The 22,999-nt window shown below is 56.7% G+C and overlaps 1 protein-coding gene across 2 annotated transcripts in view; it reads right to left on the bottom strand.

Moving 5' to 3' along the window:
* SDK1 (sidekick cell adhesion molecule 1) overlaps nt 1-22,999 on the bottom strand; it is a 518,297-nt gene that overhangs the window by 173,744 nt on the left and 321,554 nt on the right. For both annotated transcript variants that reach the window (XM_047779450.1, XM_047779449.1), the window contains exons 14-16: nt 10,395-10,542; nt 9,368-9,508; nt 4,875-5,056 (exon numbers count right to left, since the gene is read on the bottom strand). In XM_047779450.1, coding sequence (XP_047635406.1) covers nt 4,875-5,056; nt 9,368-9,508; nt 10,395-10,542 — 471 coding nt within the window. The remainder of the gene's footprint in view (nt 1-4,874; nt 5,057-9,367; nt 9,509-10,394; nt 10,543-22,999) is intronic.

Here is a 22,999-nt window from a genome sequence, read left to right as displayed (position 1 = left end):
GAAGCTTCGTGAAAAACCATCCTCAAGTAAACTTGTTCTCTGTGTCATTTGGGATAACCACAGTGGAAATCCAACAAGCGGGTTCCGAGGATGTTGAACTTGAGGCCACGGCTGCTGTGATGCAGGGAGCTTCCCCACCCCCGCCCCGCAAGGTCACGTCACTAGAGCCCAATTAGAGGTGGGGGCTCAACGTGTAAGTTCATCTGCTGCACTTTAAAAGGCCTACAGCAGAAAAGGTCATGAGGTCCTGCTAATGAAATCGATTAAAGGGGACTGGCTGGCAAGATAATGGGGGCTGGGGGGAGTGCGTGTGAAAAGTTAGGGGGTGAGTAAGTGTGTTAAATCATCCCCGTGTGTCCAAGGTGTTGGCTGCACTGAGAATTGTAAAGAACACAGGGGACAAACCAGACGGCTTTCTAATTTTTTTAGTTTTTAGGGCTGCACCTGCAGCAGATGGGAGCTCCCGGGCTAGGGGTTGAATCGGAGCTGCAGCTGCCGGCCTACGCCACGGCCACAGCCACGCCAGATCCGGGCCGCCTCTGCCACCTGCACTGCAGCTTGTAGCAACGCCAGATCCGTGCCACTGAGCGAGGCCAGGGATGGAACCCGCATCCTCACAGAGACAACGCCGGGTCCTGAACCTGCTGAACCACAATGGGAACGCCAAGCCAGATGTTTTTAATGTATCTCAGGAATGCATGGGATGGAAAAGGGACGGGAGGGGAGTGACAGGTGCACAGCGGGTTCAACCCCCTTCTAGGAATCACTGGCTCGCCTTCCCTCAGGATCTTCCTGGAGTAAAGCCGTGTGAGACGGAGGACGCAGGATCAGAAGCACGCTTCCTTTCCGGGCACCAGCTCTCCTGGCCGCTGGCTGCACTGCTGATCGGGTTGCCCACCGTGCTTCCCTGGGGCCCAGGGGGCATCACCGAAAGTTCTCCTTGGAGTCCCCGTCTAACCCGCTACACGTGCACCTCCGGCGGGGGAGCCGCGCGGCCCTCCCTGCACCGGGTTCCCACGGAGGACGAGCCTTATCCAAGGTGGGGTCAGTGACACCTACTCCCGGATGGAGCGGGCTGGCCAGGCGGCCACAGTGGAGGCAAAGGGAGGCTGGCTGGCCTGCGGCTGCGTGCTCCCCGCTCTTCCCGGGCCGTCTGGCTGACTCCTGAACTCTGCGCACACGCGGGACAGTCATTTCCGGAACTCGGCTGACGAGCACGTGCTATCACCAGCTCTTTTCTTCCCCTTAACAGACAAGCGTTTCGAGTATTCCCTTTGAGCATCAAGGCTTTCTCAGCAGGGGCCGCCACAGCCCTGGACATCGCAGGGCTCCGGAAAGGGTTTGCGGCCACAAGTACCCTGATCAGCTGGTGCCCGGGTGGCCCCCTGGGCTCGGGGGCCGAGGTGAGGGGCCCGGCCGAGCTGCGGGCTGGCACTTTCTGCACGTGGGCGCTGCGTGCAGCCGCTGTGAGACATGTTGTCCAATTTTATATCCAGAAGCGGTGCATCCCTGCGTTTGACGCCTCAGCAGGTGTCACTACACGAAGCGGGCAGAAACTGCTAGCTGGGCTCCACAGCCCTGTCCCTTCCTTGATAAAGGTCAGAAAGGCCCTTTCCCGGCTCTCGGCTCAGAGACGTGCATGAATTGTAAGCCTAGGTTGGCAGCAGACGGGACTTCGAGGAAAGTCCTTCAAAGGCAGGCAGACTCGATTACTTGGTCACAAGGCACACCCTGTGCCTTCCTCCTTCTGGGACGTGGGCGTGACAGCTGGCATCTCAGGAGTCAGCTTGCAACCACGAGGCAAAGGCAAAAGATGGCAGAGCAGCAAGGAGCTTGATTCTCTTGTGACCGTGGTAGAGCCCGGCGCCCACGCTTCTGGTGTGAGAAGCATGAGAACACACCTCCAGGGAGTTCTCCTGGTGGCACAGTGAAAACGAGTCCAACTAGTATCTATGAGGACGAAGGTTTGATCCCTGGCCTTGCTTAGTGGGTTAAGGATCTGGCGTTGCCGTGAGCTGTGGTGTAGGTTGCAGACTCGGCTTGGATCTGATGTTGCTGTGGCTGTGGGGTAGGCCAGCAGCTGAAGCCTCGCTTCAACCCCCAACCTGGTAACTTCCACATGCTGCGGGTGTGGCCCTAAAAAGACAAAAAGAAAAAAAAAGAACACGCCTCCGTTTCACTAAGCTACTGTTCTTTGGCTCTGTTTCTAGCAGCTGGACTCCATCCTGAGCCAATTCAGAAGCTGCACTGACTCCCTGACACTGTCCCACCTTGTGGCCACCTCCCCAGCCTCAGCCCCTCCCGACACCTGCCAAGTGCCCAGCGCAAGGGCCAGTGTCCCAGCACCACGGCCAGTGGGCCTCAGTCCCTACTGGACTGTCCCGGGGCTCAGGCCTGTCCCTCAAACAAAGAGGGAGCAATGCAGTGCCTCCTGAGGGAGGGTCGGAGGCTGTCGCGGGACCAGGGCGGGTTAGGTGCAGGGCAGGGTCTGGAAGCGGAGCAGGAACTGACTGACCGAATCCAGTGGGCCCCAGGCACCTGCTCGGGCACTGCGAACACACCGGGCACACAGGAAGTCGCAACACGCACGGAGAAAAAGGCTGCGCCCCACCAAAGGACGTGTGTTTCCTGAGCCCTCCGTAGGGAGGAAGCAAAGCTGACCACTGAGGATGCAGAGGGGAGCGCGGTTAAGTCAGAAGCACCCCCAGCGAGCAAAGACGTGGAGGGCGACCACGGCCGTGGGCACCCCGAGAACCGCCAGGGCCGCAGGCTCCAACGCCAGCTGCATGGCGCCCAGGCCGCGGAAAGGCCATCCCGCCACACAGGCCACCGAGCAGATCAGAAAGCCCCGCACGGCATCTCTGAGGCCTCCGCTCACAGCGGACGCAAAGGGAGATTCTGAGCCACTTTGCACGGAGAGCTGTGGGTGCCGGTTCTCACCCACGTGAGCAGAGCGAACCTGCCCCAGCCGGGCCGGAGCACCCCAGAGGGTCCAGCCAGAGGCGGGTGCCCCCGCCCACGCAGGACCCCTGCCCCGCACGAGCCAGGCCAGAACCTCCCGACATCAGAGGAGCCTCCTGAGCTCGGAGGCTGCTGACAGCGCCCAGGAAACGGACTCTTGACCAGAAGACGCGGCATGAGCGCTGCTGGCGCTGCTCCACCGCATGTTTGCCGCGAGGCCACCCGAGGGAGGGAGGCCCTGCTGCACTCAGAACAGAGTGCCCGCGGCGCCCTGGGGGGAACGCACGCGAAGCCACTTTGGGGACACAGAGCCCCAGCCAGACACAACCCCGCCCTTCGCATCGCCAGCGTCGCAGTTGGGAGATCCGCCACCTCAGAGCCAAACCATCGCTCCTCTGTCCCCGGGCGCCCCGCCGCCTCATCCCCCGGCCCTGCCTGCACTCCTTCCCAAGAGGGCGCTTGGATCACGTCCCTTCCCGGCCCAAAGCTTCCACGGGGCCCAGGGCGGCGGACAGACGCCCACCTCTACAGACTCCCAGCTCCTCTCCAGCAGGCTGAGTCCGCCTCCCTCTGCGCACAAGGAGCGCAAACACACTGGGAACTCGAAGCAGTAATGGGGTGTTAAGAGCAATATCCGTCATGTTAAGGGCTTCCGAAGGTCCTCCTGTTGTATTCAAAGGACTAATTAAAGGCAGCCCCAACCGTGCACGTTTTCAGCTATTTTTATTTTCCAGTGAGTGATCAGGAACCACGGGCGGGATAAACAGGTCCTCCCGGGCGTCCTGCATGTTAAATATTTCCGCCGGTCACTGTGCGAGCAGAGCGGACGGCACTTAATTTATGAAGGAGGATTTATGGACTTTCGGCTGACAGCAGACAGCCAATCGATCCAGGATGATCATAACGGCATGTCATAGCAAGGAACATTAGGTCTCAGGCGTGATTTGGGGAGAGAAATGGGCAGTTAGAAACCATCCCACTTGACGAGGTCAAGGCCCGGTAGCAATAAAGATGCCTCAGCAAATACGATCATGCCTGGGAGCCAGGAGAGGGTAAAATTGCCGGACGGAAAGGGGGTTAGGTTTTGTGGGACGACGGCTTCCCCGGGCAAGGCTTTGGGCTGCCGTGGGGCTCACGTGTCGTGTGGGAAGAGGGCCTCTACCTGTGACCGAGGAGAGCCTGACAAGGGAGATGCAGGCAGCAGAGGGCTGCAGAGCGCCAGGCCCCTCCTGGCCCGAGACACGGATCCCCCAGGAAACGGCGGAGAAACTGCCCTCTGTATGAAGCCTGAACATCGTGGGGCTGGGTCTTAGCAGGTGCGTGTGAGACCCACTGGCTCTAAGACATTCTGCCCGGTCATTTCTGGGAGGCGGGTACGGGGAGGAGGTTTCATCGACCTAGGAAGTCGTTTGTTTGTGTAACTAAAAAAGGAACCAAGGCGGGTGGGAACGGGGGAGAGTATCAAGCTGAAAATTCCATTACCAATAACTGTATCGCCTCGCTAAAAACAACATTCTCAAGAACCATTCTCTCCGAGAAACAGCCATGGTTTCACGGTTTCACTCAGGACTCCACGGCCAGCTTTCCTGCAAAAGATCCCATCATCCCCTGGAGAAAAAGGCAGTTGCACAGAGCTTTTCAAGAATAAGCGGAGTGAAGGATGGCTTGTAGATACAGCCTGTCTTAGCAACCGGAGCAAGCGGCTAGAAGAGTATCTGTTTCCTTTCCACGGCATTGCTCTCGTTTCGGAATAGATGGGGAGATGGAATTAAACTGGTGGTTCAGAGCCTTCGAAGTGCTCCCTAGAGGACTGAGGCCGCTCTGCCTTTCCAACGTGCTCCAGTCCAACTCTGCAAATCCTGCCCCCAGCAAAGAGTCTGCAGCCTCGGGGGCAGGGCGGGGGGCAAGCTTACCTCCTTGTAAGGTGTACTCGGTCACCGGCCGGCTGAAGACGCCCAGGCCGGCCCCGTTGTAGGCGGCCACCTGTATCTCGTACTGTGTCCAGATGATAAGCTCTGTCACCAGGCAGTAGCTGATCTCCGGGCTGGTGATATTCCTCTGCTGGTGCTCCCCGGGCAGGCCGGCCAGGCGGTACCTGCATCGGCCGAGGAGAAACGATGTGAGCCGGCCCCTCCCCGGGGTGGGAGGAAAATGGAAGTAAACACACACACAAGAGCAAAGCCCAGAGGTCAGGCCCAGACGCCGCTGCTTCTTCGACCATTAAAAATGGTATAATCTCATCTCACTGTGACCAGAGGCTCTGGGCCAACAGAGCTGACAGGTCAAATACACTACGGTTCAGGAAAAATGACCGCTTTCTCAGGGGACGCTGTCCAGGGCGGACAGTGACTTGAGGACCCAAATTCCAGACCTGACTCCTGTCGGGGCATTGCTATAAATCACTCTGAGCCATCCCTTCCTCCGGCAGGAGAAAGGGAAGCAGGACGGGGGTTGCGCCTCGGACTCCATGGGCTGAGCTCCCGACCCGATGTGTTCAGGTGGGCCTGAGTTAGAAGGAGGGGCTTTAAAAGGTGCTTCCGCTCTGAAAACACCATTCCAGTGCTAAGTGTGACGACCGCTTTGGGGGGGCCTTTGAGAGCATGTGTAGCAGGCTCTTTAGTGTCCTAAAGGCAGGGATTTAAAGTTGCATTTATTCAAAACAGTGACACACACGGCTCTGGACACAGAAAACACATTAGCTAGGAAACTGCCATGCGTACAATGAAAGGCCTTGGAGCGGCCCCTGTTTTTCCACAATTCCATTGGTAGACATCAGTCAGGCCGTCTGATGGACGGGGAAGCCAGGGCCCCGTGCGGGGGGGCGGGCTCTCCTCCGTCACCCTGCAGCTTCCGCGGGCATCGAACGTCCTCCACGCCGGGGAGGCAGCGGGAGAGCCGCCCGCGCCGCGCGGCAGGATGTCATCTTCAGGCTCGCCAGCGTCCTGGTCAGTCCCCCCCGCTGTCCCCAGGGAAGGGCCTGAGCTGGACTCAGGGGACCATCGTGTCAGCAAGGCTGCCACCCTGGCGGAAAAGGACCTGGGATTCTGGCATGGGCTGGAAACAGTGCCCCAAAGAGAACGACATCTGGGGGTGCACGAGGGAGCCCCGGGTGGGTGCAGAGAGCTCCTGGAAAAGCTGGGGTTTTCTCCGACTAGTCCTTGGTGCTGCCTGCTTCAGGCCACTTGTGCACGGGGAGCCCTGCTGGATGCGGAAAGCTGCCTGAGAGCAGGCGAGCTGTGACCTGCACAAAAAGCGCTGGCCTGAAAAGAGCAGCGGAAGGCGGGCCCCGCGGTGCACCGGGCGGGGTCCCTGGGAACGGACTGGGATGCCCAGCCTGAAAGTTAACACATCAGTCCACGGCTGTGCGTCCTCCGATGTCAACTCTGGTACCTACTGAAGAGGGACCCCGGTCCGGGACCACCGGCGCCGGGCAAGCACAGGTGCCATTCACAGCCAGGGGTCAGATTCGTCCCAGCATGTGATGGTCCGTCTTACAGGCAGGGGATGAGAGGGAAAGGCCTGGGGTGTGGAGGATCCTGTGTGCTGATGCTCCCCCATCCCCAAACCACGAGCTTTTAAAACAAACGGCACTGAGATAAATGGGCAGCCATTGACAAGAGGCAGATGGCAGAACAACCTGGCGCGCGGAGTGGGGGATGGAGCCCGGGACCACCGAGGGCCACCAGGGTGCGAGCTGGGTGGGAGGCCTCAAGAACTCGCCTCACGGCACAGTCCATTGTTCCGGAGAAGGGCAAGGCCATCAGCGCCAGAACCTTCGGGTGGAAGAAAGACCTAGGAGCTGGGGGGTCGCAGGCAGATGCTTCACTTCTCGGAGCCCTGGCATCCTCCTCCTGAAAATGCCATTGTCGCCATGGCCGCTCGCGGGGGTCGTTGCAAGAAGAAAAGGAACCACCGGTGCAAAGAGATGGAGGGGAAAGTAACCCAACAGCATCCGCTTTGGAAACACTGTTTCTCGAGGACGTCAGCCCAAACCCTGCGTTACAGGCAACCAGGCCTGCTGCACACACGCCTCCTTGGTGCAGAGCCTGGAGGCTGGAGGTGCCCCCGGCAGCTGCAGGCAGCCGGTCCATTCCAACCAGTGGCTCAGGGCGCATTAGCAACAGTCACAGGACGTCTGGGAAGGACCTAATTACTAAGCAAAGTACAGGGCATGGTCCTCCCGCTGGCTGCGTGCGTTGCCCTGGAGACTGTCTCAGCGAGAACAAGATGATTTTTTACATGGAGATAAACAGGAGAATGTTTTTAAAGGACACACCCCCTGTGCTCTTCTCAAAGAAACACCCTCCCATTATTATCAATATTTTATTACCACGCACACACTCTCACTACTTCTCATGGATGGAGCCACACCGGGATGTATTTCCAGTTTGTTCTTCCGTGGGTTGTGCTGCCCCTCGGACACGGAGCCGTGCGCCCCAGAGGGGACGCGCTCGCGAGCAGAGCCGATCTGCAGGCAGGAGGATGATTCGGAAATGTTTCCAGGCAAATTCATTTCGGCATGGGTCTTTAATTTCTGAAAACTTTGATATTCGCAGGCCTTGGGGAATGCACCCTTGTCGTAGGGCTTCCTTGGTTTGAGCCCCTACAAGTACAGATGCCCTCTTTCCCAGCACTGAATGCCCCTGGCACCACAGCAGAAAATCCTTTACCAGCAGGAATCTTGCAACATAGAGAAAAGCGCAGACTCTCATGGGACCTCGTAACATCAGAGAGGTTTTCTTATCAAACCCCATGCCCCGAGCCTGGTTCTGTGGGCTGACTTTTAAAGTCCTTACCGTGCGGCTGGAGCCTAAGGAAACTTTTCCTCCATGTGCCCGAAAAAGACAGAGGAGGCTGGGATGACAAGCGTATGAAGGGAGGGCTGGTCCGGGAGGGGAGGCCAATTATTTTCATCAGTCGATGAGCAGGGAGCAAAGGCGACAGGCGGGCAAGGAGCGAGGGGCTCCAAGGCGACAGCAAACTGCTGAAGGCGGGAAGCGCCAGGCTGCTTTCCGGAGGGAGACGGAACTGTCTGGAAACATCCGCAGGCAGCGGAGTCCGCGGGCACCCCCTGCCTGAAGGGGACAGATCCGCCGCCTCCTCTTTGAAATGGCTGGGGACGCAGAGACCAAAGCGCCCCGAGTGCTGACTCAGCCCCCGGCCTGGGCTCACCCCTGCGGACGGAGGCGCGTGAACCTCTCCAGGCAGATAATGATCTGGCTCCTGGTCGGAGGAGAACGCGTGGGCTCGAGGGAAAACTCGAGAGCGGCCGTGAATGGGCTGTGACAGGAAGATAGTACACGCCTGCAGATCAGCACGCACTACGGGATGAATGGCTGGTTACAGAAACACACGCTGGGAAGGAGCTGTCCTTCTGCAAAGGTGATGGAGGTACAGAAGCCAACGCCTTCATCACTTCTCCCATTTATCTAAGACCTCGCCTGTCAACCTGGCGTTTCCTGGTCACACGTCCAGATCAGGCACAGGCCAGGGCGCTGGGGGACAGTGATGAGACACCAACGCTTCCCGCCCCCAAAGGCCGGTAAAAGAGCACAACCACCTGCAGCAGGGACGTGCGCAGCTGCGCGACCCGCTAGACGAGACTCCCTACCTCTCCTTTCGATGCTGCTCTACTGTTTTCTTTTTACTTGGGTCGACAAGCCGCCGAAAGGATCAAGTTCGCTGCCATTTGGAAATTAGCAGCGGTTTTGGCAAAGGAAATTCCCTGTGTCAAGACGCCAAAGTCTGGCACAGTTCTCTCAGTGTTCTCAGGAGCCTAACCGCCTGCAACCCTGGGTGAGGCAGAGATGGTGAGCCGGCCCCTCGAGGGCCCCCGCTGGCCTGTAGCTGTGAGAGTCTGGCCTGCCCTGTGGTTCAAAATACACTGATTTCATTCCCCCCATTTAACAACCGTGAGAATACATGTCAGAAACTAGAGGTGTGATTTTCTCTGAAGCGCTGGAAAAACCCGGCCATTAATGAACAACATCCTAGCGGAAAAAAACGGGCTAATAATTAAATTGATTGCATGATTATGAATTAAAACCCGGTACACTTAATAAATGTGTGCTCTTGGTGAAAACTTGAGAGAAAAGGATTTCCAATGAATAAGCACACCTCGCTCCAGTATTTCCCTCCATTCTTCCGCTAAAACACCACCACTGACACCAGTTTCTTACGTGTGCACATTATGTTGCCTATGCAGAGCCCCGCCCTGCAAGGCTGCCCAGAGTCACCTGTTTTCTCTAGTTTGCCACAATCTCCACCACTCCCTATAGCCTTACAGCTGGCCTGATTCTCTTGATCATGGCTGGGCTCCCACAGCCAGGTGAGTTTGTGACTTGAGCAGAAGAGACACTTGGCTCTATGATGACAGTCTAAAAACACCCAGTCCCCAGCTACTTGCCTGAGGATGTACCCACGCAGCACCCCGTTGTGCTCTGTCTCTGGTGGCGGCTGCCACTGGACCATGATAGACTGGTTGGTACGCCCACTGGCTACTATGTTTTTCGGGGGAGCGCTGGGTGGTTCTTCAGGTAGCATCAATCTACAAATAAAAGATGGGGGGGAGAGGTGAGCCCCAGAAGCAAAACTCCTTGTCTGCATCCTCTATCGCGCTGAAGCCCGAGCTGAATCTTAAGTAAACCGATATACTAAAATTGAGGGACGAAGAAAGCCAAACCCACAGCGGATCAAACCGAAAGGATGTGTATGAACGAGGGACGACACATCAGCCTAACAGAAGGCCAGTCCAGCGAACAGCAAGGAAAACACAGGAGTGACCTTATTCTGTCTCCCCAGCCCGCGGCACCTCCGCTCTGTAAAGGATGACAAGCCCAAGCGAGCCAGCGCCTGGCTGGGCTCCTTCCAAACCGTCTTCTTGGGCTCTGTCGGTGTCTCCTGTTTCAAGCTCCGTTTTGAAAGAAGTCGTTTAGATCTCTGCCTGTCCTCCAACTCGAGCCCACTGGGAGCTCAGGTTGGTTGGAAGAGAGACATGTTCAAGGGCAGTGAAGCCACTTCCCCACGAGCTGCGTGAACGGGCTTGAGCGCAGCCTCCTGGGCCAGGGGAGGGGCAGTGCTCGGGCATCAGGCTCACAAGACCATGAGGAGCCAGGGGAGGCAGTGGCTTCCCTCTGACACCCTGCCAGGTGGTTACGGGTCAGCTCCCATCCCGCTGGTGGTCAGGGTACCCAAAGGACAAGGCGACACCACAGGCTCTTCACTTCACGGGTACAGAGGGCGGCACCCTGGACCCCGGCAGTCCCTCCAAGCCTGGCACGCCATGTGCTGCCTCTGCCGCTGTTCGTCCTGCTCACGTCACCCCCGGGATCACCCAGGGCTGGAGGCTGATCCCTCCGTCAGCTCCCCCCACCGAATGCCGGGCCCCCGTTCTGCCCCTGGTCACCCGCCCCGAGGGATGCGCGCCCACACACCTGCTGGTCTCCGCGCTGTACTGGCCCCTGCCCACTTGGTTGACGGCGCACACCCGGAATTGATAGGTGCGCGCCGGGGTCAGGCCGCGCACGGCGACGCTTGTCATCTCAGGGCCTACGTTTGACAGATGCACTTTCCACGGAGAGTCTGAAAGGAGGAACAAAACGAGCACGTCTGAATGAGAACTGAATGCGACACGCATTTCCACAAGCCAGCTCGTCTGCTTGCCAGGCAGAGGGAGCAGTTCGCCCTGCGGAACACGGGGCAAAGCCAGACGCGTGGTCCCAGTGAGCCTTGCTTTGAACTTGGGCCTCCCACCGAGGGCAGCGTGCCTCCCGGTCCCCCCATGCTGTTGTCAGCAAGGACAAGGACCGTTTGCTCAGCCTGCATGGGGCCGTTTGAAGCAAACCAGAAATATTCCTCCCTCCTGCGTTCCGCGGGAACAAGGTCTCCGTCGGCTCACAGGGCCAGGCAGACTGCATATCCGTCTCCCAGAAAAGGACGCTGCACGTGTCACCAGATGATAAATAAAAGCCATATTCATTAACATTTTAACAAAAGAGGAAACGAGCATGATAAAGGCAGATGGGCTGTGCGTTCTGCACCTCGTCGGTGCGGGGGCCCATCACGGCGCCGCGCCCGCAGCGGCTCTGGCTGGAGAGTCGCGCATCATGAGACGCACGGCGAGTTTACAATCGCTTTCCTCCCAGTCTTCCGGCAGGTGTGCAGGAGTGACGCTGCCAGCCCCGTGGGCTCGCGCCCCAGCAAGGCTCCACGAGGCTCTGCCTGGCTCCCACCTTTGCAGGGTTCAAACATGTCTTTGGCCCGATTTCAGGAGGAGATGCCCTGGGTTGAACGAGCACCCTCCTCCACCCCGCCCCCCGGAACTGCTATGATCCTGAGCTGCACGTAGAAGTTACTGGTGAAGTGACACGTGGGGGGTGGGGGAGGCTCTTGGGGACACCCGACTGCCCCTCTTGAGTTCCTTGGAAGTGGCGCTAACTCCCCTTCTCCCAGTTGGAGATGACCAGAAAGAGATGACCTGCCATCTCCACGCTGGCATCGGCCTAGGCGCAGCTCAGACCGCAGACGGTGCCCGTGGCTGCCTCCCCACCCCCAACACGCAGAGTCACAGCCACCTCTGTGCAAACCTAGAGGCCTGACTGGGAGGGCTCACCAGTCTGCACCTGGGGCTCATCAGAAATGCGCCCAGGGAGTTCCCGTCATGGCTCCGCAGGTTAAGAACCCGACTAGTGTGCATGAGGACGCGAATTCAAACCCTGGCTTTGCTCAGTGGGTTAAAGGATCCGGCGTTGCCATGAGCTGCAGCGTAGATCCCAGACCAGGCTCTAATGGACCCCTAGCCTGGGAACTTCCACATGCAACAGGTGTGGCCCCCAAACCAGAAAGAAACAGAACAAAATGCACTCGGGGTCTTGAGGGTGAAGAGGTTGACCCCGATCTGCTGCACAGTGAAGTGAGACCCTGCAAGGCGATTCGCAGTGACCCCCAGAGAGAGATGTCCCCCGCTGAGCCGCGGCCCGTTTGCCAGAATCTTCCACAGAAAGTCCCCCTGCCCCGAAGCCCAGAGCCAGTTGCGCTGTGAAGCCTCAATCTCTTTAATCATTTCAAACAAAGCTGCTTCCACAAACGGCTTTCTGGGAAGGCAGTGTCCCCACCAGCCGGGCGTTCCACGCTCCTGGCTTGTGCTTCTCGGTGATGTGGGTGTTCCGTGGTGACGAGATCCCTTCTCTCTGGGTTTAAAAATGCAATGTGGGCACCGCCAGTTAACTATGGAAAACTCTTGCCAATTTCTCCTTCTACTTTTGAGGTCCGAGAACCTTCTGGAAGCATCAGTTGGCTTGTGGTGATCTGGCTTTCTAGGCAGGCTCCCTCCCAGGAAAGAGCCGCTTGATAAACATGGAAGATGAAAGGAGCTCCCCTGGTTTCAGCCTAACTGGCCTGGGTTGGTGGGATCGAGGGCCCTGCTACGTCAAGCTTGGGTGGAAAAAGTTTTCATTCTGAAAGTGGCTGATGCAGGGTAGCAAAAAGAGACCGAAGCTGACTTTGAGTTCTTCCACTTACAGGGGTTCAATTTTGTTCCTACTTTTTTTGGGGGTGGGGTCACATCCACCTCGCCCCCCCCTCCCCGTTAGGATGCCTACTACCAAAACGCAGAGCATCACGGGCTGCGAGGTGGTGGCAAGGCTGCAAGCTGGTGCAACACTGGTGGGGACGGAAAGTGGTGTGGTTCCCCCAAACCCAGCCACAGGATTCGTGCATGATCCAGCAATTCTGCTTCAAAGTCTACACCCCAAAGAACACAAAGCGGGGTCTCAAAGAGACGTGTACCTCCATGTTCATGGCAGTGTCATTCCCAGCAGCCAGAAGCTGGGTGCCACCCAGGTATTCAGAGGTGGAAGAACAGACGGATGCAGTGTGGTCCACCCATAGAACGGAACACTACTCAGCCCCGAAGGAAAGGAATTCTGACACCTGCGCCAACACGGAGGAACCTTGAGCACATCACGCTCCGCGAACGAAGCCAGTCACAAAGGACACGTAATGTATAATTCCGCGTGAGCAAGGTGCCCGGAGGAGTCAAGTGCAGAGCCAGAATGCGGAGAGCGGCTGCCAGGGGCTGGGGCAGGGGGAATGGGAGTCATTGCTGAATGAGACAGAGCTTCTGTTTTGCAAGATGAAAAGGAATCTGGAGACTGGCTGCACGCGATGTGAAAGTACTTTACGCGACTGAACGGGACGTGTAACCGTGGCGAGGATGGAAGCTCTACAGAATGTGTATTTCACTACAATGACTTTTTTTTAATCTTTAAATTCTTTTTTTTTTTCCTCTTGTAGGGCATATGGAGGGTCCCATGCTAGGGGCTGAATCAGCGCTACAGCCACTGGCCTACACCAGAGCCACAGCAACTTGGGATCTGAGCCGCATCTGCAACCTACACCACAGCTCACAGCAAGGCTGGATCCTTAGCCCACTGAGAGAGGCCAGGGATCGAACCTGCGTCCTCATGGATGCTAGTCAGATTTGTTTCCGCTGAGCCACGACGGGAACTCCTACAATTACGTTTTAATAGCAAAACTCAGACCCACCCTAACGGGGATAACACGGCCCTGAGGTTGGCCAGCGTGAAACCATGGCAGGTGGGCGGAGGCGCTGAAGGTCGGGGCATCTGGCTGGATGGCCCCTGGCCCCACCTCCTTTCTCCACCTGCGGCTCCCCTTGCCCCTGGGACCCACGGGTGGTGACGCCAGGCCCCCCGCTCCTCGGCTTCCCTCCACCCACCCCTCTGGAGACCTCCCCTTCCAACCTCCTCCTGGGTTATTCTGATTCGAGAGTGCCATCTGCTCCCATGCAAGCCCTGCCCAGCACGGCCCTCTGTAAAACTCATCTTCCACTACTTCCCTCCTGCAGACTCCAGGGTCTGTGAGCCAACGGCTCACCTGCTCCGCCAGGTACAGAGTGAAGGACACACCTTCAGAAAGAGGCCAAGTCGGAAGAGTGGTCGAACCCGGTGACCAAACGATGCCTTGCAGACTGAAGGGGCAGAGAGCACCCGATGCTGCCTTCCGCCTGGAATGCCTCCCCGCCTCCCCGAGACCCCGCCCCACTCCCCCCTCCCCGCCCCGCTCCCCCGCCCCAGGGCCCGTTGCTTCCACAGTGTTCACCGCTCGTGAAAGTGTTTAGCCCAAGTCGTAGGAGCTGCTGCCTCGTGTGGTTTGACAACAGGGCCCATTAACCCGCTCTGGACCTTGGGGCTCTGCTCAGCCCTCCCGCTGCCACGAGAAGCCAGAAGATCTGGTAGGAAGAGAGATTAAACTGAAAACTAACACAAATGAACCCAATCCTTCTCACAGGCACTCTGATTTGTACCAAAAAAAAAAAAAAGTGGTTTAGGAGGGATTTGCTCATTCACAAGCTTCGGAATTGGCAGCTTGCTGAGAAGTGTTAAAATTTAAATAGCAAGTCTGATCCTGACAATCAATAAGCAAAACCCCTTTAAAGGAGTCTCCCCCCAGGCCTCACAGAGACTAACTACGAGAAGCCCGTCTCAGGGCTGGGATGTAGCAGAATCTTTTGATAAAGGAAACCAGCCCATAAGCGTTCCACTAGCTTTCTCCCTTCCTGGCAGGGTTGCCTCTTGCTCCTCTGATCCAGAAGCCTAAGGACCTTTAGTCCCCGCCAGGCTTTTGCACAAACCTCGGCTCCGCAGACGGGCGTCACTCATCTTTCGGCATCAAGTGCCACCCGGAAGCCACGAGGCGCTAAGCACACCTCACTCTGTCTGTGGGTTAAAAAGCTGGTGGTTTCCAATCTTTACAAAAGTACTGGAAGCGCTTTCCAATAAAAACAAAAAACAAAGGGAGCTGCCATTTTCTCAGTTGAAGGAACCGGACGGAGGGAAATACTTTCCACTGAAGATTCCTTCGTTGCCAGAAGAGCCGCCGTTGTTACTGGCGCCTGACGGCTGCGCGCCTGGCTGCAGCCGGCAGGTGCCTGTACACCCGCAACCACGGCAGTCCTGGTTCCTGGTCTGTCTCCCCTTAACAGACGGACAAATGGAGCGTCCGCCAGTCTAAAGAGCTCCTCCCAACCCACAGGCCGTCACTGCTGGACTCCGGACGGTCCGCCACCGTCGCTGAGAGCAGAGTGGCTGGATCTCCAGGACACCGCCCCCCCCGCCCCTGCGCCCCACGAGATGATGGATGGGACCCGCAGCATCTGGATGAGGACCTCACACCGCACGATCCGGAACACACACGAAACCACAAGCCGAATGCCTCTGGGTGATAGAGAAGCTGCAGGAACCCATCAAATGACACCAGGAGGAAGCCAACAGCCCAGTCCTGGGCTTGGGACATGCTACAGCCACGGGCCTGGCCTTTGCAGCAGCCAGAGCAGGGAGGAGGGGGCTCGGGGCCAAAACCCGGGAACTCGATTAAGAGACAAAACCACCAACACAACAGAGGGACCTTGTTTGGGTCCTGACGCAAAAGCGCATCAACCGTGGAGAGACTTAAAGAAATGCCGCCAGAGACTCTGACGGATGGGCTGAGACGATGGAGAAGCTCTTAAAGCCCATCGACGTCACTGGGCATGACGTCCTTTTCCGAGTTACTGACTGAATCGCTTTATGACGAGGGGACAAAACATCCGGCATTTCCTTTAAAAGACTCTAGCCAAAAAAAAAAAAAATGGGGAATTGATGAAACAAATAAGCTAAAACGTTCATGGTCACTGAAACCGAATACATGAATCCTCTGTATTTTTATTTTTATTTCGGCCGTGTCGGTGGCATTTGGAAATTCCCAGGCCAGGGATCGAACCTGAACTGCAGCAGTGACAATGCCAAGTCCTTAACTGCTTGGCCACCAGGGAACTCCATAATGAAAAGTTCTTAGAAATCGACTATTTTGTCACAACATTGCCAGCATTGAGCACTGTAATTGTCTTAAACTGTACTTTTGGTAGATGAAAAAAATGTGATTTCACGGATGTTCTACCCTGAATGTTTGTACGTGAAGGAGACTGGACATTCTTTCATTAAAAGAACTTGCCCCAGGGAGTTCCCGTCGTGGCTCAGTGGTTAACGAATCGGATTAGGAACCATGAGGTTGCAGGCTGGATCCCTGGCCTTGCTCAGTGGGTTAAAGATCCGGCAATGCCGTGAGCTGTGGTGTAGGTCACAGACAGGGCTCGGATCCCGCCTCGCTGTGGCTGTGGTGCTGGCCAGCTGCTGCAGCTCTGATTAGACCCCTAGCCTGGGAACCCCCACGTGCCGCAGGTGTGGCCCTAAAACGACAAAAAGACAAAAAAACCCAACCAACCAAACAACAACAAAAAACAACAAAAACAAACCTTGCCGCAGGTTGCAGAGAAAGTTAAGGGGAAAACTAAGATGCAAATTTATGATGGTTCTGACTCTAATTCCACGGCTGATTTCCCTGCAGCCGTCTCTACACTGTGGCTCCTTTCCCGTAAGGAGGTTAACAGTAAAGGCTACCCGTCTAAGTAGCCGCCCATGAGGGGAACGCCATTCACACCCACTTTATTCACTGTTGGAGCCTTGGCACCTTGGAGCCCCTGACACACGCCCTGCCGCGCCCCAGGCTCCGCCGAGGACTCCCTCTGCGCACTTGGTACCATGACGGTGCCCCCACAGTTACCCGTGGCAGATATGACCGTCCTCGGTCGCACAGGAGAAGTGGGGGCCGGAGGGACCGAGTCAAAGATTACGGCCTGATCTTTCCATCTGGATGCAAACTCTCAGATAAGTGCGGCCTGTTCTTCCAACTCCTGGTAGTTGCCTGGTGCTCAAGTCAGAAAAACGAGGGCTTTGTCACAGAGATAATTCAGAAGAGGGGTATCCTCTCAGACTGACGCCTTCGAGGGCCCTGCAAGGTCACATTCGTCAGGGACCCCCCCATCCCCACAGCGGGCTGGCTGTGTAGACACTGACTGCAGGTGCTCTGGGCTCACGGGGTCATGCCAGAGCTCAGGTCGAGGCCACGGAGATGGCAGCCCTGGCAGAGGACGTTACATCTCCAATGTTCGCAAGGCCTCCTGTCCCGTGTTGACGGCAGGCACCTCGGGGAGGGGGGGCGAGAAGGGCACCCGGCCTCCTGGCGCCTTGCCAAACCGCTGAACTCCAGGCTCACCATAGAAACCACCCGACCAACCCCAACGGAGTGACGCCCTACAAAGTACCCGCCCGGCTCCTCAAAACTGCCAGGGTCATCAAATCACAGTGGGAAGGGCCCTCCAAGAGGAGCCCAGGGAGACGCAACAGCGGGCTGTGATGGGGTTGGCGCCGGGTGGGGTCCTGGGACGGAAAGTGACATCTGCAAAAAACGAAGGAAATGTGGAGAAAGCACGGCCTTTAGGTAAGAATCCCACGCTGATATGGGCTCATTACTTGTGACACATGTCCCCCGCTAACGCCGACGTCCAGGAGAGGAGAAACTAGGTGTGTGGGCCTGGGGACCCTCCGTCTCCACGATTATTCTGCAAACCGGTCAGTTAAAGGGTTGGCCGGACTGGGAGGGGAGGGGCAGGCGTGCGACCCGCGCTGGGGGTCCTGGGCACCTGCATGAGAAGAGATGGGGGTTGGGGGTGTGAGCGAGGTCACACGGGCGTGCCCAGCCCACACCGCTGGATGTGGAGAGCCCAAATTCACACCGCGTGACTGTCCCGGTGCTGGGGCTCTGCAGGGGGGCTGCCCCCGACGTGCTCCCTGGACCCTCTCGGTGTTTGGGGACCCGCCGCCTTTGTTGAAGGCAGGGGGCTGGGACCTCCACGGCTGCAAACAGCAGTCCCCGAACGCCCTCCTGGTGGGCCTCATGGTTCCTCCAGAGGGACCTGAAGCTCTCTCGCTCCTGCCCGAGGTCCCTGGAGGGTGCCTTTCCATCCCGAATGGTTTTTCTTAACAAGAGCTCCTAGTTACACACTATCCAAAACCTGGATCCACTGAGAACTGCACACCCATAAAGTAATACAAGAGAATTATACATATAAATTATACATAAACTGGGAGTTCTCATTGTGACTCAGTGGTTAATGAACCCGACTCGTATCCATGAGGATGCAGGTTCGACCCCTGGCCTCGCTCAGTGGGTTAAGGATCCGGCGTTGCCGTGAGCTGTGGTGTAGGTCGCAGATGTGGCTCGGATCCCACGTGGCTGTGGCTGTGATGTAGGCCAGCAGCTGTAGCTCCGATTAGACCCCTAGCCTGGGAACCTCCATATGCGGCAGGTGCGGCCCTAAAACGACAAAAAAAAATTTACATATATAAATATAAATTATATATATTAAACTGTACATCCATAAAGTAATACAAAAAGGTAAACTGTATATATAAAACTCACAAAGGAGTGATATAAGCGCATAACAAAAATTTGGAAAATGAAGAGTATGAGAAAAAAAGGAAAAAATAAGTATAGGTTGAAACAACAGTTGTTTATTATTATTATTATTTGTCTTTTTGTCTTTTCTAGGGCCACACCCGCAGCATATGGAGGTTCCCAGGCTAGGGATCTAATTGGAGCTGTAGCCACCGGCCTACGCCAGAGCCACAGCAACGCGGGATCCGAGCCGCGTCTGCGACCTACACCACAGCTCAAGGCAACGCCGGATCCTTAACCCACTGAGTGAGGCCAGGGATCGAACCTGCATCCTCATGGTTCCTAACCGGATTCATTAACCATTGGGCCACGACGGGACCTCCAACAGTTGTTTTTTAAACTGTTCTCATGATTTCAAGGGCTTTGTGTAATTATCGTCTAGTTTTTCAGGGACTCTTTCTGTGTTGGGCTCCATGAGTTGTTGAAATCTGTTTGGTGGGATGAATAACATTTGCTTCTCTACCCTAAACTGCCACCCGATTACTGTCACGGTGTCAACAGAGTTTCAAAGCCCAGGCAGTGAGGACTCTCACCCTCCACTGAGGGAGGCCGCTCGGGGGAGCTGCGGGGCTGATCCCACTCCGGGCTGGATGGGAGCACACGCAGAGCTGTGGTCCAGCCTCGCCCTGGGTATCCCCAGCTCATCCGGATTTTCAAAGAGAAGCACAGGTACCAGCTAGTTCTGCAAAGGTTAAATGAGATCCTTCTGCAGGATTCTGGATCTTCAAAAATTATTAAAAGAATGAGAGGAACATAATTTGTAGGGGCACTTTAGAATTTCAAGCTTGAGCTGGCAGATAGAACATTTTTAGAATAGCCTGCACTCGTGAAATAAGACTCTGAGGTCTTCCTACCTAAAAGGAGTGAATTGAACCAATTCTGAACGAATGTTATGGCTCCAACCTGCTTGTGGCAGCCAGGGGTGGGGAGCTGAGACTGAGGTCAGAGGTCGGGCCCACGCCCTCGGGGTGGCGGGAGAGACGGGGGCTCATCAGAGGCCGTCCCTGCGCAGGGGAGCGGGGAGGAGGGGGAGGCGGACCGGGATTTTCTGCCCGAGACAGAGCCCCAAGGAGCGGATGGTGAAAACAGTTCCATATTCTCCCTCTGGGAAGCTTCCTCTGCTGCTCTGCTCTTGAGAAACAAGAGGAGCCTGCAGGGGAAGAGTTAAAATGCACCAAGTTGTGCCTTAAAGGTTAAGAAGGAAAGAGCTGAGCACTTAGGCAGGAATGAAACTCCCCGTGGGAACTCAGCCGGGGGACGCCAAGAGCAGACCGTGGGATCTGTGCTCGGCCGTCTGAGTGCCAGGGCTCCTGCGCCGTGGGAGAGACAGCAAATGCGCCCCGGGCAGGGGGCGGTGCCCCAGGGGACGCGTGCTCCCTGACCTGGAGAAGCCACCTGCTTCTGAGCAGACGCTGGCCAGAGAGGATGCGGGGGGGGGGGGTGCGCTGGACAAATCCAGATGTGAGGGAACTCAGCTCGGGGCAGGAGGACACTCCTGAGGGTTGGGGGGGGCCTACACAGCGGGCAGGCTGGGGACAGCACCCCACCCCCAGCTGGCAGGGGACCGGCTGGGAGCAGCTGACCTGCCTCAGGAGGACGCGTAGCCGGGGCCCTTGCTCCTGTCCCTGCATCACGATGGGCCTACCTGTGCGGGAAGGTGTGTGGTGGGACAGGCTGGGGATGGGGCTCATGTGCGGGCCCACGGGGGGGTGTGAGGACCTATGGCTTCCCCCGCCCCTGCCCCCCGCTGCCGCCGCCTCCCGGAGGGCGGGAGCTGAGGGGCCAGCACCCCCAGCCCTGTACCTCCTCCTGGGAGCCCACGGCCTGAAAGCTAACAGATGAGCGAGTCACGGGGACAGACGCCGGCCTCGGGGTGGATTTTAACACGGGACAAGTGCCATCGACCTGAGCTCCCGCGTGCGGAAACCCAGCAGAAGTGAGCGAAAACCTCCAACACGTCCTCCGAGCTGCGAGGAAGACCCGACACGTGCTCCAAAGGCAGCAGTGGAACCGCCTGGGGCCTCACGCACGGGCCGCCGGGTTTTGCGGAGCAAAGCAGCGCCTGGCTTTGGAGGAGCAGTGGCGAAGGCGAGGCAGGTGTTCACCGTGTGTTGTGCGGAGACAGCCACGCGGGAGCACGGCCACTGTGGGCTGTGCGTGCACAGGCGCCTGTGACGGGAGGAGGGCGGAGGGGGTGGCTCTACTCGCCTCCCCCGAAGGCGCCGGGAGGGGGCTCAAGCGCTGGGCCTCGTAGAATGTTCTTCACAAGTGAGTCTTGGGCCAGCGGCTGACACAGAAGCCCTGCCCGAGAAAGCGGTGGGGGCCGGGCCGTTCCCGCCCCAGGAGAGGCCAGGCACCGAGGGACCGTCTACCTGGACCCTGGACCTCATCTCGGACTCAGCAGGTCCTGTCAGCCTGATGGGTGAGGGGCCTGCCGCCGCCGCCGCCCTCAGGGGCTTCCTGTTCTCAGGCCCAGGGGCCCAGACCGCTTTGGCTTCCTTCTTTCTGGGAAATCCAGGCACCAGTTCAGGGTAACCAGGCTTTCCGAGCAAGGCCCAGGGGCTCCAAACCTCATGCCAGGACGAGGGCTGCATGCTCGGCACCCTGGCTCAGTCTCCACGGGTCGCCAGGTTCCTGCTTTCAGGCGGCATTGCTAGGTGACTTCCGGGCTTTCTGTTGCCCAGGACATGCGTCTGACTCCTTCGGTCTCCCTGGGAGTGTGTGTGTGTGTGTGTGTGTGTGTGTGTGTGTGTGTGTGTGTGTGTGTGTGTAGAGAGGTGACACTTGCTCCTAAAAGGACTTAAAGACCTTCTGAAGGAGTTCCCTGGTGGCCTGGTGGTCAAGGACTCAGCACCGTCACTGCTGTGGCTCAGGTTGCTGCTGTGGAGTGGATTTGATCTTTGGCCCTGGGAACTTGACATGCCACAGGTGTGGCTCAAAAAAACCCCCCCTAAAATGAAAATGTGCATTAACTTAGATGATGTGGTGAACATTAACAATAAACAAATCCAGAATCGCCAAGAAGACAGATGTTCCAGCCCCTGGGATGACTCAGGAAGCGCTCATGTAGCTCTGGGTTCCCAGGTGGTCCAGGGACACTGGACGGGGCTTTCAGAAGGAAGCTGCTGGTCGCTGGGGAGAGCCAGGCGTCCTCTGGGTGGCAGAGTTGCCTGCTGCGTGGACGCCCCACGTGTGACAGGCAGAGGCGCCGAAACTCCTCCCAGCCTGACGGTTCTCGCCCGTCTTTGGAAAGGACGTGAACGGTGTTAACGGCAGATGCTGTTTCTTTCCGAGTGAAGGAAAAACCCATGGATTTTAAGCTGGAGGCTCGGGAACCTCAGGGCACGACGGGGACCGAGTCCCTCAGAGCATCAGCTCCAGAATCGGCCCAGAGGCAGGACCTGGGGCGTTGAGGACAGAGCTGCGCACACGGCGAGCGCTCCTGCGGGAACCGTAGGGTTTGCTAAACAGAATATTTAGTTTTTTAAAAATAACTTGCTTGGAAAGAAGAAATTTCCCTACATGTAGTTTAAAAAACCCCATGAACCAGGAATGGGAGGATCATACTATGTGGTCAGAAACGGCCGCTTTGAATCAATACCGAGTTCATTTAAATGAAGTTCAAAAACAGGCACCACTCACCTACGGAGACGGAAGCGGACGGACACGGGAACTTCCTCCCTCCCTTTCTCTCTCTCTTTTTTTTTTGTCTTTTTGCCTTTTCTAGGGCCACTCCAGCAGCATATGGAGGGTCCCAGGCTAGGGGTCGAATTGGAGCTGCAGCCACCGGCCTACACCACAGCCACGGCAACACCAGATCCAAGCCACGTCTGCGACCTACACCACAGCTCACGGCAATGCCGGATCCTTAACCCACGAAGCAAGGCCAGGGATCGAACCCACAACCCCATGGTTCCTAGTCTGATTCGTTAATCACTGCGCCACGACGGGAACTCCTCCCTCTCTCTGGGCTGCACCTGCGGCATATGGAGGTTCCCAGGCTAGGGGTCAAATCGGAGCTACAGCTGCCGACCCCCACAGCCACAGCAACGCAGGATCCTTAACCCACTGAGCGGGGCCAGGGATGGACCCGGCATCCTCATGGATACGAGCCAGATTCGTTTCCGCCATGACCGGGACCTCCAGGAACTTCCTGAAATGTTGACAATGTTCTCTGTATGAGCTACATCCAGCAAAACTCACTTAAGATCGCTGCATTTCATTCTATGCCAATTACATCTCGATAAACAACAAAAACTCTATATCACACATAACAGTAACATTCTAGTAGACATTCCACTGAGATCAGAGATAAAGGAGTCTGCCAATTACTTTTTAAAATTAATCTGAATAGTCCAGTAAGATGTAAAGAAAAAGGAAACAACAAATTTGTGTTGAAGAAATGATTGTCAACATTGAAAACGAAAAGGATCAACTGAAAAATATTTAGAACAATCATAATGAATGCCTAAACATCAACAGCTTTCCTATACCCTCACAATGTACTATGTAGAAGACAAAATAACTATTGAGAAGATGGAAAGGAAAGAAAATCCTGTTCACAGCAGCAGTAAGACTAAGTCTTAAGGCAACTTTAACAAATAAAGTATAAAAACTATGGGGACAAGCCTGCAAACTTCACGAAGCAATAGAAAAAAAACAGCTGAAAAAATGGAGAAGCATA

This window comes from Phacochoerus africanus, chromosome 5 (assembly GCF_016906955.1).
Source record: "Phacochoerus africanus isolate WHEZ1 chromosome 5, ROS_Pafr_v1, whole genome shotgun sequence".
Taxonomy (NCBI): Eukaryota; Metazoa; Chordata; class Mammalia; order Artiodactyla; family Suidae; genus Phacochoerus; species Phacochoerus africanus.
This window is presented reverse-complemented; position numbering and strand designations above follow the sequence as displayed.